The sequence below is a fragment of the Sorex fumeus genome, unplaced genomic scaffold (genome assembly GCF_029834395.1).
Source record: "Sorex fumeus unplaced genomic scaffold, SorFum_2.1 ptg000072l, whole genome shotgun sequence".
In the NCBI taxonomy this organism is placed as follows: Eukaryota; Metazoa; Chordata; class Mammalia; order Eulipotyphla; family Soricidae; genus Sorex; species Sorex fumeus.
Window position 1 is genome coordinate 49,616,359 of NW_026606129.1, and position 15,843 is coordinate 49,632,201.

General features: G+C 57.3%; 1 protein-coding gene across 5 annotated transcripts in view; it reads right to left on the reverse strand.

Moving 5' to 3' along the window:
- Positions 1–765: 765 nt before the first annotated feature.
- The window catches only part of LOC130037803 (cadherin EGF LAG seven-pass G-type receptor 3), a 36,337-nt gene continuing 21,259 nt past the window's right edge, over positions 766–15,843 (reverse strand). For 3 of the 5 annotated variants that reach the window (XM_056129730.1, XM_056129729.1, XM_056129728.1), the window contains 2 exons: positions 14,663–15,551; positions 11,375–12,877 (listed from right to left, as the gene is read on the reverse strand). In XM_056129730.1, coding sequence (XP_055985705.1) covers positions 12,850–12,877; positions 14,663–15,551 — 917 coding nt within the window. In that variant the 3' untranslated portion in view covers positions 11,375–12,849. Of the gene's footprint in view, positions 1,029–1,201; positions 1,339–1,586; positions 1,642–1,865; positions 2,085–2,806; positions 2,882–3,064; positions 3,164–3,248; positions 3,342–4,003; positions 4,074–4,161; positions 4,269–4,349; positions 4,446–5,085; positions 5,164–5,256; positions 5,371–5,525; positions 5,674–5,756; positions 5,840–6,130; positions 6,284–6,363; positions 6,529–6,836; positions 6,986–7,629; positions 7,741–7,938; positions 8,079–8,156; positions 8,316–10,108; positions 10,203–11,374; positions 12,878–14,662; positions 15,552–15,843 lie in introns of those variants that run through there. The other 2 variants (XM_056129731.1, XM_056129732.1) reach the window with 2 other exon arrangements.

Sequence of the window (15,843 nt, forward strand, 5' to 3'; positions counted from 1 at the left end):
ATCCAACTGGGGTCAGCCACGTGCAAGACAAGTGCCTTATCCACTGTAAGGCAGCCCTGAAGCAGATCTTTTTTTTCTGCTTTGGGGCACATACCTGGTGATGCTCAGGGATCACTCCTGGTGGACTCAGAGGGCCATGGGAGGTGCCAGGACTGAACCCGAGTCAACCACATGCTAGGCAAGTGCCCTACCCACTATTCTATCTCTCTGACCTCTGGGCACAGTTGGAAACACAACACCTTCCCAGGCCCCCCTTCGGCTCCTGCTAGGCCGCTGCTTGAGCTAAGGCAGAGACCCAGCTCCCATCGGGGATCTCCCCCAGCTCCTACTCCAACTGTTCAGCTGAGGACACAGGTGCGCTGAGCTGTGCAGGGAGCTGTGATCCTGAACGTCCCCCTCGAGGCCTCAGCCCCGCAGCTCTCCTTTCTGCTCTCTGCTTCCCCACCACCCCAACCTTCAAACCTGCCCCCAGTTTCTGTCTCCAGGGTCCTGCATCAGGGTCAGAAGCAAGTCTGGGTGCTGGAGATAGGGGTAAGGTGCTCCCCTGGCATGTGGTCCATCTCCAGCAAGGCATGGTCCCCTACTCCTGACCACAGAGCCAGAGGTAGGTCCTGAGTATGACCCAAACAAAGTGAAGCCCACCCCCTCCCCCAAACAAAAACAAGAAAACAAAAAACCAGTCAGTTCTGTGCACTGCCATGCCCACCCCCTACCCCCCACCCATCCCTCCCCACCCCAGCCCCAGTGGAGCCTGACATTGGAAAAACAAATCTTTATTCCTGAGGCTGAGAATACGAATACATGGAGTCATGCCCCGGCCAGTGCCTGCCTGGGCCCAGCCCCCTCCCAGGCTTGGATACTGAACTCAAGTCCCACCCCTGTCCCTGAGTTGTGTGTGTATAAGGAGGGGACTCCTCGGTGACTCCTTGGAGGCAGCCCAGGGCTGAGGGGCTCTCGTGAGTGCCCCATCCCGTCTTCTTGCAGGGGGCAGTCTCAGGCAGGTGAAAGCAGGGTCACAGTTTGGTGGCCTGAGTGGGCAGAGGAGGGGAGGCTCTCGTTAGACCCCCGAGGTCATGCCTTCCTGCAGGAGCCGCTTCAGGGAGAGACAAGAGGGGGACAAGGCAGCCCAGGGGGAACTGTGTGGGCTCGCCAGGGCCAGGGCCATGGCGATAGCCCCAAGAAGGGCCTGAGGCTGGCTCACCGCAACTGTGCTGGTAGAGTGTCCCGGTGCGTGTTGGATGGCAAAGAGGACGGCATCGTGGACAGTGGCAAAGAGACGCTGTTTTGTGATGAAGGCATCAAAAAAGTTCCCGGCTTCCAGCTGAGCCACCACCGGGCCTGTGGGCAAAGACACCCCCTGACTCAGGAACCACCAGGAGCCCTAGGTCCAGGCACCAACACCGGCCCTGACCTCTGTCACCCCTGACCTCCAACCCAGAAGCCATAGCCCTAGTCACTATAACACTTGATCCCTTGATCCCAGGATACTGCCCACTTCCAGTTCCAGAGAACGAAGCTTTTCTGTGCTGCCTGGCAGAGTTCTGGGCTGGAGTGGTCCCACCCCGGCCAGTCCCCAGCTCACGCACTGTGGCAGGCAGCCAAGTACACCTCCACCTCAATCTCCCGGAAGTCGTGGAAAATCTGCAGCAGAAAAGGGGGGGGGTTAGACTCAGAGGGAGGCTCCTCCAAGGAGGGGCGCCTGGCAGGGGGCGGGGAAGGTGTTTAGTGAGGGAGCTCGGAGCACGTGTCTGTGCTGAAGGAGCAAGTGGCTCAGTAGCGTTTGGAGTGATGGTGATGGGGTGGCGGCCAGAGGGGCCTTGACCTCCTCCTCCCAGCCCTTTTAGGGGTGCCCTCTTGCCCCTCACATGCTTCAGGCTCTTAAGGCACACAGTGTCCACGAAGGATAGGGTGCTCAGGTCCAGGACGAGGCTGTGGAAGTCCGGCTGAGGCAGGCCCAAGGACTTCAGGGTTGGCACCGTCCAGGCCTTGTCAGCTTTGGCACTGCCAGGCACCATTGAGTCCGAGGGCTCCACAGGCAATGTGGGCTCCGAAGAATCTTGTGTCTCTGTCTCTGGCTGCACCTCCTGGGAAAGCAGACATACTGCCAGGGCTGCCCAGGCAGGTACAGCAAAGGGCAGGGCATGCCAGGTCATTGCCCACATTGATGGGCACAGGGAGCCTCCCGGACGCCACGCAGGAGGGACACAGGGGACACTCAGACAAGCATGCCCCAGTCCAGAGTGTAGCCATCACAGAGATTTGGCTTTTGCCTCCCAGGCCCAACCCCCACAGGGATGTCTGAGGAGGGAAGAGAGCGCAGGGTCTGCACAGCGATGGCTCAGTTGCGGGCACTTGCTTTGCTTGAGATATTCTGGGTCCAACCCATGGTTGGAAAAAAGAAAAAAAATAAAGTGGGGCTGGAGAGAGTACAATGGGTAGGGACTTGTCTTGCATGTGGCTGAATCGCGCATGCACACACACACACACACACACACACACACACACACATCTCAGTTCCCCCCCCACCCCATGTCTCTTACTGAGCCTAGTGCCTCATTTTGTTCCCAGATTTCCTCCCCCATACCCAATCCCTTCCTTCCCATCTACCCATGAACACTGACAGATTTAAGGTGATTGTCTAGATCACAGACAAGAGCTACAAGCAGAATTCTCTGGCCTGTCATCAGAGCTTGCCCTACAGGGTGTCCGCACTATTGCCCTGCTCCTGACACCAGTACAAGCATTGGAAGCCAGACAACTCCCCAGGGGTCATGGGCGTGGGTGCCTCTCCCACCTCCAGCCTTACCTTGGCCTTGGCGCCCTCCACACTGTTATACTCAGTGTCTTCAATGTTGATGTTGGTACTGACATCAAGAGTGCCCTAAGAGACCAGGGAGAGGGGCAAGTCAAAGGCGAGAACTGCCCCAAAGCCAAGGGACAGCCAGATGCACAAACCTCAGGGAGGAAGTGGTGTCCCAAGGGCCCAGGAGAGGGAGAGGCAGAAGTTGAAGGGGGGGGAGGAGGAGGTGCCTGGGGACTGGGGGTGGGAGGGGCCGGGCCCTGCCTGCTCCTGCTGCTTCTCCTGCAGTTGCTTTAGCTTCCGCTTCTCCCTCTTCACCAACTTCTTCTTCCGGTAGATGAGATAGTCGACGTCCACACCACACTGGGGCGAGAGTCAGGGAAGGGATGTGACTGCTCTGGGGAGCTGAGGGGCCCTGTGACACTCCCGGGGGATGCCGCTGCCTCACCCTCTTCTTCAGGGCATCACAGTAGAGCTCAGCGTTGGCAAAGTACAGGGTGACAGAGGACCGAAAGACCTTCACGCCTGGGATCTCCTTCGCCTGGGGACAGACCCAGGATGGCAAGGCTCAGCCCTCCTCTCTCTCGCTGCGTGTGTTCAGTCTTACACTACCTGCATGATGCCCCTGGGCCCACCTGGCAACCCCGGGCTCCCCAGTCCCTAGCACCTTGTCCAGGGCCTCAGCCAGGCCTACAGGGCTCCTCCCGCACCTCTCCTCCATCTGCCACCATCCAAGCCTGGGTTGGGGGCCTTGGGACCTCTTGGGTCTGGAGCCCCTGCACTGGGGGCTATTTCCCAGCAGCAGGGACTCACGTAAGCTGCCTCCCAGCTTCCAGCACATTCAGCACAGAACCCGGGGTGGTAGGGCTGCTCCCTCACGGCCTCTCTCAACCAGGGGCTTGCTTTAGCCTAGATACCCTCTCTGTGCTCATCAGAGGGGAAATGATCAGGGATCTAGGAATGTCAATGTGACCAGACTCAGAAACAGCCTCTGCAGAGCCTGGAGCCTTGTCATCGTGCTTAGATGCAGGTCTGCTCTAAGAGGCAGCTGGGGACACCCGGGCTCCCACACAGACACCTCCCTGCCCATCCCTCCTCCACCCTTGAAATCCCCAGACTCCAGGGCCTATGACAGGTGGGGAAAGGGTCCCCCTGCTCTTATCCACCCTTTGAGGTGTTTTCCCATGAAGATTGGCCACTCACCTCCAAGTACTCAACCATGTCTCTGTAAATATCCGTGTCCGCCACCTGCCCCAGGACAGAGTAATGAGGCCTGGGAGGGAGAGACAGTGTGAGGAAAAGGGGCACTTAGCAGCCTAAGGGGAGCAGGGGGTCCGGGGGTACCCAAAGGGATGACTCACATCTGTGTGCGAATCACCATGAGCATCAGGGAAAAGACGACTGCCACTGCCAGCCCGAGGTCCAGGTTCAGCAGGGTGGTGGCAACAAAGGTCACCAGCCAGATCATCTGCAAATAGAAGGACCAGGAGGTTCCAGGGGGGCCCCTGGGGCTGGGGCTGTCCCCCTACTATGGCCCCAGGACCCTCACCAGATCCACTCGGTTCGTCTTCCAGAGGAAGCAGATGTCATTGAACTGCAGCCACATGCCCTTGAGATTCACAATGATGGCGGCGGCCAGCACGGCCTGGGGAGGAGGGGGACAGGGTCACCAAGGGCTGATAAAAGGTACCCAGAGACTAGCCCACTCTTGCATGAGGGACTCCAGGGAATCACCCCAAACCATGGGAAACAATGCCCACCCCCCAAACAAAGCTTAAACCTCACTCTGAGAGTTGTTTTTTTTTTTTTTTGTTTTGCTTTTTGGGTCATACCTGGTGTTGCAATTACTCCTAGCGGTGCTCGGGGGACCATATGGGATGCTGGGAATCAAACCCGGGTCGGCCACGTACAAGGCAAACACCCTACCGCTGTGCTATCGCGCCAGCAGTACTCTGAGAGGTTTTTGATTTTTTATCTTGTGGGCTTTAGGGCCACACACTGAAAGTGGTTGTGGGAGGGGAGACTCACACATGGTACTAGAAATCGAATTAGGGTCAGCAGCATGCAAGCCACATGTCTGAACCCCTGCATTATGTCTCTGGCTACTGATTCTGAAAGTTTCTAACTCCTAGCCCTTGACACCAAACTTCACTCCAAAGAGCTCCACCTTGTTAAGGAGGCCATGACCTTGTGCGCCGGCTCCCCTATCGGGGGGTGGATCTGCTGCTTTGAGGTCTAGCTGGGGCAGGAGGCGGGTGGGGGACAGAACGGGAGTAGGGGCTCACCTTGGGTAGATCATGGAAGAGTTCTCCAAGTTTGAGTATGACAACAAGCACGAAGAGAGAGGAGAGGGCTCCAGCAACCTGCAGGGGAGAGTGGGAAGGGTGTGGAGTGAGGGGTGGACAGGGGTGAGAGTGCACGGATGCACCCATGGGCTATAGCTGATGCCCACCTACCTGTGTGTTGCCCCCAGTGCCTTCCTGTACCATGCTCCGAGACACAGAACAGCTGATTGGGAAACACTGGAAGAAGCCTCCAACAAAGTTGGAGAGGCCAAGGGCCACCAGCTCCTGGGGGGAGTGGGATTACAAGGAGAGGGACATGAGAAGACCTCCATGGGGGTACCTGTTCCTTAAGGGGCCTACACAGCTCTGACTTCCTTCCCCACTTGATGGCCCCCCAAGACCTGGCACCCCTCTTTACATCCCTCCTGCCACGCCCAGACCTGGTTGCTGTCCACGCGGTAGCCATGCTTCAGGGCGAAGATCTTCCCCAGAGAGATGGCGATGGCGAACCCCACCACAGCGATGGTGAAGGCGTTTCCCAAGAGCTTCACGAATAACTCGGGATTGGGAACCTTTGGGGCTACTAGCCTGCAAGGGGCATCTGTGAGGCCAAACACAGTCCTGGCCCCGCCCCCTCCCAACCCTCCCTGACCTGACAGGCTAGAACTCACCCTATAGGGATTTTGCCCACAATATCCACCTCAAATCTGTCCTTCAGGTTACAGCCATAGGAGATGCCCGTGGCCCCGATGAGCTGAAGGGACAGGAAAGAGTCAGAGGGGGTGGATAAATCACTTTGTGGGGGGAAGAGGGAGGCCTGAACCAAAACTTTCAGAGGGTATGAGGAGATAGCCTCCATAGGGTGAGCAATGGATCCCAACTCATCTGAGGAAACAACACCCATTTCAGAGGGCAGGAAGATACCAACATGGGGCTTCCTTCTGCTTTGGCCTCCCATCCCCAGGTGCCCACTCTAGCTAGCCTCCCAATACTTGGGGATGCCCGCATGGCAGGGGCGAACCCTCCCTGGCCCCCCCGTGCAGACCATGAGCAGCTCCCCAGGGATGGGTACAGGCAGGCGCCCACTCAGCTTGTCGTTCAGCATCTTCACTATCACAAGCACCACCATTGACACAGCAGCAGTGATCACGGTTCCAGGCACGCTGACAGGGAGTTTCTCGAACACCTGGAGCACTGTCTGAGGGGAGATAGGGTCACAGGCTACATGCAAGGTCCAGGGGAACCCCACCTGTCCCTCCCTCCTCCCGCTTCACTCACATAGATGAGGGACAGAGGTCCAGAATGGCTGCTCACATGGATGCCAAACACATATTTGAGTTGTGAGACGAAGACATGAATGGAGGCTGCTGTGGTGTAGCCGCGGACCAGAGGCTCTGACAGGTAAGTGACCACAAAGCCAAATTGGATCAGGCCCAGGAACAACTGTGGGGTAAGCAGGGCAATCAGCAGAGTGGGGGGGGGGGGCTGGAGGGGGTGGGACCAGGGAGAGAGAGAGAGGAAAAGGACTGAACAAGGCAGCGGGGAGGGTGCTTGCCTTGCACGTGACCAACCCAGGTTCAATCCCTGGTATCCCATATGGTTCCCGAAGCCCTCCAGAAGTGGTCCCTGAGTGCAGAGTCAGGAGTAAGCCCTGAGAACTGCTGGGTATGACCCCAAAACAAACAAAAAAGGATGAGGAGGCTCCTCAGAGGAACCAGAAGAGGTTGGGAGCGGGGGGAGGAGGTGCATACCTGGAAGCAGCCCACCAGAATGCAGAGAGTGGAGGCTACCTCCACTCGCTTCATCGTTACTTCGTCACTGATGGTGTTGTTGGAGCTGTTGTCAGGAACCAGGGACTCCGTCAAGCTGCCCACCATCACCGACATGACAGCAAAGGTCCCTGCAGGGTGGGGGTGGATCTAAAGCAGGGAAGACTTCCCACCCCAGAGTCCTGGTCTGAAGGCGACAGCTGGGAAAGACCCAGGTCTTAGGGGGACCTTATTTCTCTTACTGTCATGGGTATCAGAATCACTTGTGCTTGGGGGGCATGTGGTGCTGGGGATTGAACCCTGGGCCTCCTAGAACTCAACCTTATATGGCTCTACCACTTGAGCCACAGCCACAGCAGATGCCCAGTTCCAGTCAAATACCCTCAAACTAGGTTTGTGCAAGTACAGGCTGTGCTGGCCAGTCCTGCACCCTGAGCTCCAAAGTTCTTGAAAGTGACCCCCACCCCACGTCATCTATGCTATTCCAACCTGTATCCACTGGTTCAGGATTCTTTGCCGCATGAAAAGTAGAACGAAAAGGGTATGGTTTGCCTCTAGGACCCTCAAATATCTTCATTCTCCTGGAGACAAGGCTCAAGGGACCCTGGATCTGCAGCTCTGTGATGAGAGGCAAGCCTGGGGCGGGCCTTCCTCAGCCCCTCATCAACGCTGCCTCTTCTGGAATCCCAGCATCGCCTAGCTCAGATCTCTTTCACCCTGTCCTCCACAGGGGTCGCAGGCCCCCTCCCAATAAGACCAAACCTGTTTCACTCACCCACAGAGATGTGTCGGGATGTGCCAAACAGGAAGTAGATGAAGACAGGGTAGAAAGAGCTGTAGAGGCCAAGCACGGGGGGCAGCCCAGCCAGAAGGGCGTAGGCTAGGCCTAGAGATAGAATGGGTGGCAATGTGGGTTTGGAGGTCAAGGCCTTGAAAGAATGAGGGGATCCCAGCCCCAGGACACAGTCATTATGTTCCAGGACCAGAGACCAGGGCTTCAGTTTGGGGGAGGTGGTCATGGACAGCAGGGGATAGGGTCACCCCCCCAAAGCTTGAAGATCTAGGCAGATCAGAGGTGGCTCACCCTGAGGCAGCTGCATGATGCCCACACTCAAGCCAGAGAGTAGGTCTCCCGGGAGCCATTCACGAACAGAATACCGAGGGAGCCAGTTCAAAACTGGGATGCGTCGCAACAGAAGAGCTCGGGCTCGAGCATGCGAACACCTGGGGACACAAGACAGGACTTAGGGACAGCGGCTCCCTCAGTTCTACCAATGTCCTGGGTCTTCCCTCCAGACTCACTGGAACCAGGTTCTCCACTGGAGGGTCTTCTTCACTGGGTGCCAATTCCCCAGCTCATCCAGCTCTTCCTGGTTCAACAGAGGTCGCTCCACATGGTAATCTCGCTTCCTTAGCTCCATTGCATGTGTAGGAGACAACAGGGCCTGTGTGTCCCTCTCTCTGGGGTGTGAAGACACACAGTCAGGGTACTCCTGGCCAAACCTCCCTCACATCTCCGCCTCAGATCAGTAACCCACCTAGCTTTTCCAGTCCCCAGATGGCCTTTGCAGGCCCCACCCCAGGCCAGGGCAGTATCTGAACTTTGGCTGGTGGAAGACTTTCACTGGGCCAAAGTCCCACAGAGAGACAGCGGGATGAGCAGAATCCACACTTCTTATTAGGTGTGGCTGCCCAGCCCTGAATGCTGTCTTGGTCCCAGGGTGAATGCCCTCACCCCATTCCCTCCCCCAGTCAATCTGGGTCCTTCTCCAGCTGCTATGAGTCCAGTACTGGCAGCATGTTCCAAGAAGGGGGTCCTGCATGCCATGCTCGAGCCCGTGGTCCACTATTCAGGCCAGTGTCTCTTTACAAGAGGCCTTCCCCTCTAAGGCAAGTCAAAACTTGGGGCCAAGATGAACCATGAGCCTCCAGGCTCAACTCAACTCAGAGCTAATCTGGCTCAGCCTGGGGGCTGCCTCTTTCCTAGGGATAAAAGGGATCTCACCTGCAGGGAAAGGCTCCCGCCTGGAAAGGGAGCTCCCACCTAACGGGAGGATGTGGGGGGGAGAGGGTGGATTCACCTAGGAACAGGAAACTGGAAGGGGTCTCCCGGATAGCAGGACAGTCAGGACAGTTTCTCCAGCCTGTTCAGTTCTGGCTTGGGGGTGGGGGGCACCTACTACCTGCCCAGAGATTCCCATTGAAGAGAAAGGCAGGATTGGGGGAAACAGGAGCTCTGGAGGAGAGGGGGTCTTGGGCGGGGGCGGAGTTATTCAGGACACAGACCTCACCTGGGCCAGGAGCTCTCACCTGAGGCAAGGTGGGAAGTTTCACCAGATGGGAAAGTTTCCACCCACCAGGGAAAGTTCTGGTCTGTGAGAATTGAGAGAATCTTTACTCTCACCCAAGGGCTGCTGGGCCCCAAGGGAGGTGCCCAGGGATGGGAGAAAGGGCTCCCCTGGGAAGAGATCTGGGGTGGGGGGATCTTACCTGGGGAAAGTGCTCCCCTGCTGGGAAAACTTTCACCTGTCAGGAAAGTTCTGATCTGTGAGAAGCTCTAATCTAGAGGGGAGGATCCCCCGCTGAGAAGCTGGAACTCACCTGGGAAAGTCCTCTAACCTGGATGTCCCTGTTGGAGGGAGTGGACTGTATGCAAGGAAGATCCTCAGAGACTTGGCATCGCGGTGTCTTAAGAAGACCTTTGAGGCCCCTCGCCCCTCCTCCGTGAGTCACTCGGGGCCTTCTTAAAGGGATCCCACGCCCGCACCGAGGGACCCTTGCTTAGAGGGCGGGGCTTCCATTGTTGGCCCCTCCCTCCGGAGGCCACCTGGGCCAGAATGGCCAGATCGCTGATTCCCAGATCAGCTGTATGGCAGAAGGGACCCAGGCCTCCGCTAAGGGCTCTCCTGCAGTGACCTCCCGGCCCCAACAAGCCCTCCGGCCACATCTCCTGGACTAGGGTTCCTGGGGCCGCGGCCACCTCCCTGAGCCCCCCGGCTACCCTTCCCGCGGGGCTCCAGTGACTCCGCACAGCCCTCAGGGGCCGAGGTGTCGCCGGCTCCCGCCCCCTCCCCTCGTTGTAGCTGGGCAGCCGCCTGCAGAAAATTGGCAAAGCGGTATAAGCCGCGGCGTCTGCAGCGCGAAACGTCTCCTCCAAACTTGGCGGTACCCCATCCCAAAGGCTGGGCGCCAACCGGGGACCACGAGGACACGCAAAGCGGACGCAGAGGACTGGGGCCGACCGCTACACTCACCCCGCCGCTTCGGAAAGCCCCATGGCCGATTGGCTGCCCCGCGGCGGACGCACGAGTGCTTCGGAGCTGGGGGGCCGCTAGGGGCCGGGAGGCGGGGCCGCGACTGGGGCAGGGCCTACGGCGCGCTCCCCAGGGCCAATCTCCGGGCAGGGCCGGACCGAACTGGGCCAATCAGCGCTTTGGGGCGGGCCCTAAGTGACGCTCGTGGGGCGGGGCTAGTCCCTAGGAGGAAGATTTAACCCGTCTCTCCCCGATGACCCGGCGCGCGCCTCCCCGCGTGACTCGCCAGAACTACTCCCAGAGCCGGCTAGAGCAGCACGAGAGGGACCTCGGATCTGTGCGGGGCTGGTCAGAGAGACGCCCTGTGATCCCTGAGTGGGACGGAGCTGACCCCACGGTTCTGCTGTCTGCTCAGTGCCCCGGCGGAGAACCGGGTGGCGAGGATTGGACTGGTGCCTGAAGTCTTGGCTACTGACCGGACCGTTAGCCCTATAGGGAGAGAGTTCGGGTTCAGGGAGCTTTCTCTGGCCTGGGCGAGGGCGCCGCCCTCAGGCTTTCCCCTAGAGACTTGCTCCCTAGGCAAGTCTCTGAGGAAAGAAGATCCCCAAGTCTTTCCTAGGACTCTCTGGCCGTCCGAACTTGAAATGAAATGGGGGCTCCTTTCTCGAGCACTGGCCCAGCCCGGCAAGACGCCAGAGGTCTCTGCCTGAGCCTCAGAGGAAGGCGTTGTCCTTGTCAGCTCCGAAGCCAGAAGCAGGTGGGAGTCAGAGCTGACAGTAGGCTGAGGGGTGGGGGAGGCAGTTCCAGGGCTGGTTTGACCCGGGACCTTCACAAATGCCAGAGCAGGGTTGCTGGCCGTGAAGCCTTAGCAAGCCACCGTGCTGCCGCCTTGAAAAGCACATGTTATCACGACTTGTGTGTGTGTGGGGGGCATAACCCCAACCCCCGCTGCCGCCCCATCCCAGGGGTTAGAATTCAGCGGGGGGAACCGCAGAAATTTGAAAATTTCCTAGAAACAAGCTAAAAGTAGCTGAATATTCAGCAGCTGGCTAAAAGCATTTAGATTTCTCCCAAAACTCAGCCTGGCCTTCTGTCATTCACAGTCACCCTCCAACCGTTGCCTCCACCCCCAATAGAAAGAAGCAAGAACCGTTTTTTTATAGAAGTTTATTCCCAAAACAGAGCGCGGCTTCACGGAACAATTTACACAGACAGGGAAAGGGACGACTGGGCTGAAGGGGGGTCCTCCCCGGAGAAGGGACATCTACAGAATCTAGGACGTAGCAAGGACAGAGCTTCTCTCCCCACACAGACCCCTTAACTCTCCAAGGGCTGACGCCCACCATTCTGAGTAAGGAGAGCTGGGGTCCTGGCTGGCGGGATTTGGCACCAGTCAGAAAAGCAGAATTTTCAATTTTCTTGGAAACTGTCCACTGAGTGCAGGGGGAAAAGATGCCTGTACCCCCTCATCCCGCACAGCCGCACACCCACTACTCCCCATGGCAAGATGATGTCTTCTGGGTCTGTGTTCACAGAGGACTCACTGAGGGAACACCACAGTGAGAGAAGAAACTAGGGCCAGGCTTCTCCCACTGGACCCCAAGTCCCTCTCCCACTTTAACTTTCATTTGTAAACAATGGGGGGGGAAAAAACATTCTCAACAGTAAACAAAGTATAAAAGTTCAGAGTTGGAAATTGTAAACAAAGTTGCAAAATGCTCCTGACCTGTAAACAAAGTAACTTAATATAAAAGTTCCCATTTGTGAACATTAAAGTAACAAAAAATGAGTCTTGTGACCAGGGCCCTAACAGTCACGGATCCCTCTGGGAGGGAATAAAAAGAGGGTGGGAGTGAGTCACTTCCTGCAGCCCAGGCTGGGGGCAGGGAGATTTTTGTAAACATGGGAGGTGGTGACACCTACATTCTGTGTCTTCCATTCCCTTCTGCCTGCCCCCTCCACCATCTGCGCCCACCACACCCTGCAGAGTACATGCTAGCAGGGGGGCAGGATGGCACCAAAGACCACTGCTCACAGCAGTCCGGGGGCTGGCCAGTGGCCCCTCCCACCCTTTGAGGCTCTGTAGGACTAGAGGCCTGAGCGCCTCCCCATAGGAGAAAGGGGAGCCCTGCTCTGTAAACATGACCTCTGCTGCTCCCGGAGGCCCACAGCGTCAGTCCTAGGTATAAGGCAGTAAGTGGCAGAGACTCCACATAAGAAACATACATGCCTGGGCGGGCAGTTTCCAAGACCAATCCCCGGTCCCAGAAGTTTGGTCCCTGGGGCATCCAAGAATAAGCAAAGATCAAGTCTGCACTTTGGGGTCCAGACAAGACTCAGATTAATGGGGTGGGGATCTGCCCCTCCTGTCTGACTCACCCCAGTAAGAGGAGAGAAGGAACAGCAGGGTTAGCCAGACACCCAAGGGAGCCAAACTCCACACCTCCTTCCCTCTGTTGCCCTCCCCCTCCCGGCCCAGCCTCAGAACCTGGGAGACAAAAAGCCGAAAAATAACATAAGCATATCTCTCTGGTTACAAAGATACAAAAGGTATAAAAGTCCTCCCCTCAGTCCCCTGTCCTGCACCTGTTTTGTGCATGCTCACATGCCCACAGACAAGCAGGGCACACGGGGGGCAGGCAGGAGGTTGCCTGGGTGCCAGCCGGACTCCCGGAGTCTCGTCTGTTCATCCAATCCTTCATCACCCTCCACTGGTCTCCATCCAGCCGGCCATCTGCCCCTCAGGAGTGACCTTCACTTCTGGGAACTCTGCAGGGTTGAATAGGGAGATCAAAGATGGTTGTAGTAATGGGCAGATGGTGTGGGACTCCCCGCAAGATCTGTCATGAGTCACCTCTCCATCACCTTAGCCTCAGTCCTCAGTCCCCTTATGGCAAAATTGGGTTCCCAGGGTTCTCAGAGCCCTTCACCCATCCTGGACAGCTAGAATCATCAGCAGGGGCTCTGCCCTCCACAGAATAGAGGAGGCCCAGGGCCCATGTCTTTGAACATTAAGCTAGAAACGACTATCCACAGAGGTGATGTTAAGCAAATTTTGCCTAGAAAATCTCCACCCCTAAAGCCCAAGTGATAGTGCCAGGATTAAAGTGCTTGCCTTGCATCCCACTGACCCTGGCACCAAATGTGGTTCCCCAAACACTGCCAGGGGTCATCCCTGAGCACAGAGCCAGAGCATGTCCCTGATCACAATTTGTGTGGCCAACCCTCAATCGCCACCCTCAAATATCCACACAGAATTTGTCACTACAGATACATTGCCAGGTAAGGAAACTGAGGATTAAAGAGGTGAAGTGTAAGCTGGGGATGTGGCTCAGCGGGGAAGCCTGCCTGGCATGTGTGAGGTCCTGGGTTTGATTCCCGACAAGGCAAAAAAAAAAAATCAACTTACATCCTGAACTCCAGCATCCCTCCCCCAACAGCCAGAATCGTGGCATAGAAGACAGGAGGGCCCAGATGATGCCTCCCATGTCCTCTCTGACTCCTGTGACATATCCAGCTGCTGCCTGGGCTCAGGTGCCTTCCCTACCCACATCATCCACCATGGGAGGAACACAATACTGGCTGAATAAATGAGCAAACTCTCCAAGTGAGCTTTGCAGCCTAGCAAAGAAACTGCAAATATTCCATACTACATCTAGACCCTTCTTATCCATTTTACTTCCTAAGAAAGTCTAGGCAAAGTCACCTGGTCTCCCTTCTCCTTCAACATACCCGCTCTCCCCCTGCACTAGTTCAACCCTTTGGAAAACATCCCTATTTCTCTGTAGCTCAGGCAGTACTGGGGTGACTGACCCAAATCACACAGACTGAAAGTCCCTATGAACTATTCCCCATTGCCTGCATACTTTTTCTTTTTTTTTTTTTTTTGGTGTGTGTGCCCCCCACACCCAGTGATGTTCAGGGCTTATTCCTGATTCTGCACTCAGAGATCAATCCTGATGGGGCTAAGGGAACCATATGGGGTTCCAGGGGTTGAGAGATAGGACTCCCTTTCTCTTAAAAAAATTTTTTAGGGGCCGGAGTAATAGTACAGCAGGTAGGGCGTTTGCCTTGCACTTGGCCAACTGGGGTTCAATCCCGGGTATCCCATATGGTCCCCCAAGCACCACCAGGATTAATTCCTGAGAACAGAGCCAGGAGTAACCCCTGAGCATCGCTGGGTTTAACCCAAAAAGCAAAAAAAAAAAAAGTTTGTTTGTTTTTTATCTGAGTCTCAGAATGCTTGGGAACCCGGGGCTATCCCTGGTGCTACCTGGCCCGGCAAAACTGGGTCTTATAAGGTGCTTGTGTTCTGTGGTGCTCCAAACCCCCCAAGAGTGTACAGAGGGCCCCACGGTGCCAAGGATCGAATTTGGGGCCTGGCACCTGCAAGGCCTATTGCTTCAGTCCTGAGCTCTATGTGTCAAACCTGGGGTTGCCCACGACTGTCTGCCAACCAGCACCCCATTTGTCAACCATTGAACACAGGGCAAGGGACACAGGAGACGATCCTGAGCTGATGAGGGTCTGAGCAGATGGCTGCCCCCTGCTTACTCTGAGTCTGGCGACAATTCCGAGATGCTGTGAGATGTAGCAGAGCGGGGCGTGGAGGGCCCAAGTGCAGAGGCCGTGGCAGAAGGCGTGGCTGTGGTGTGAGGGCCCGAGGGTGTGCTGGAGGACTGCACGGAGGAGGAGAGCGCCGAGGAATTGAAGGAAGCGAGGATAGAGGAGAGAATGTCCAGCTGCTCTGTGGAGGGGCCATGGCTTGGGCCACTGGCTGCGTCCTCCCTGACTCTGAGCAGCTGTGGGGGTGGCCCGAGGCCCTCTCGTGAGGGGTGCCGGCTAGGCACAAGGTCTAGTTGCTCCCCTGAGTTCCATCTCTTGCACAGAGAATCCGGGGGCCGGGATGGCAAAAGGGGGTCCCTTGAGAGTTGTCGCTGGGGAGACAGGGGCAGAGTCGGGGGCTGTGGGTCCAGGTCCCGGACACTGTGGGGAGGGGGCAGTGTGCTCAGCCACTCACAAGGGGCGCTTCGGTCCAGGGCATCCCGTGACCCAAAACGGCCGGCCAGAGTGCCAGGGTGTTCCCTGGGGGGCTGCCTTCGTGGGAGGGTGCTGCCCCGGTCCCTGGGCTCCAGACGGCCTGGAGCTGTGTCCAGGTGTTCCTGAGAGCCAGGCCGACTCAGGGGGCGCAGGCTCGGGGTGGGGGCCGCCTCCAGCCGCTCCCGGCTCAACTGCCGCCGGAGGAGCAGGTCCAGCTGTTCTCGGGAGGAGTAGCGACTGGCGGGCTGTGATAGGCTGCCTGTGCCCCCTCCAGCACAAATGCGCCCATAGGAGGCAGCGGGCACAGCACGGTGGCCCAACGTGGCAGCTCGGCACCAGGACAACTCGGGGGCCCCGCGGGTCTGTGGCACCAGCGGGCACTGCAGTCGGTTTTTCAGGATGCCTGTGGGAAGAACCAAGGGGAGGGCAGCATGTGAATGGGGGCGGGAAACAAGAATCCCCTTGGGGAGGCAGTGAGGTGGTAGAAAGGAGTTAGGAGGAGGGGTGGCTCCCTGAGGACGGGCCTTGTCATGTAGGGGCGAGGCAGCATCCCCTTGACTTGACTTGGGTCAGGGACCTCCTGGGGTCTCTGCAGAGCAGGGTTGGGTACAGACATTCTGGGACAGAGCAACAGTCTTGAGAGCTGGTTAATCTAATAGAGCAGTTCCCAGGGCTGGAGCAGGAATGGCCCTGGT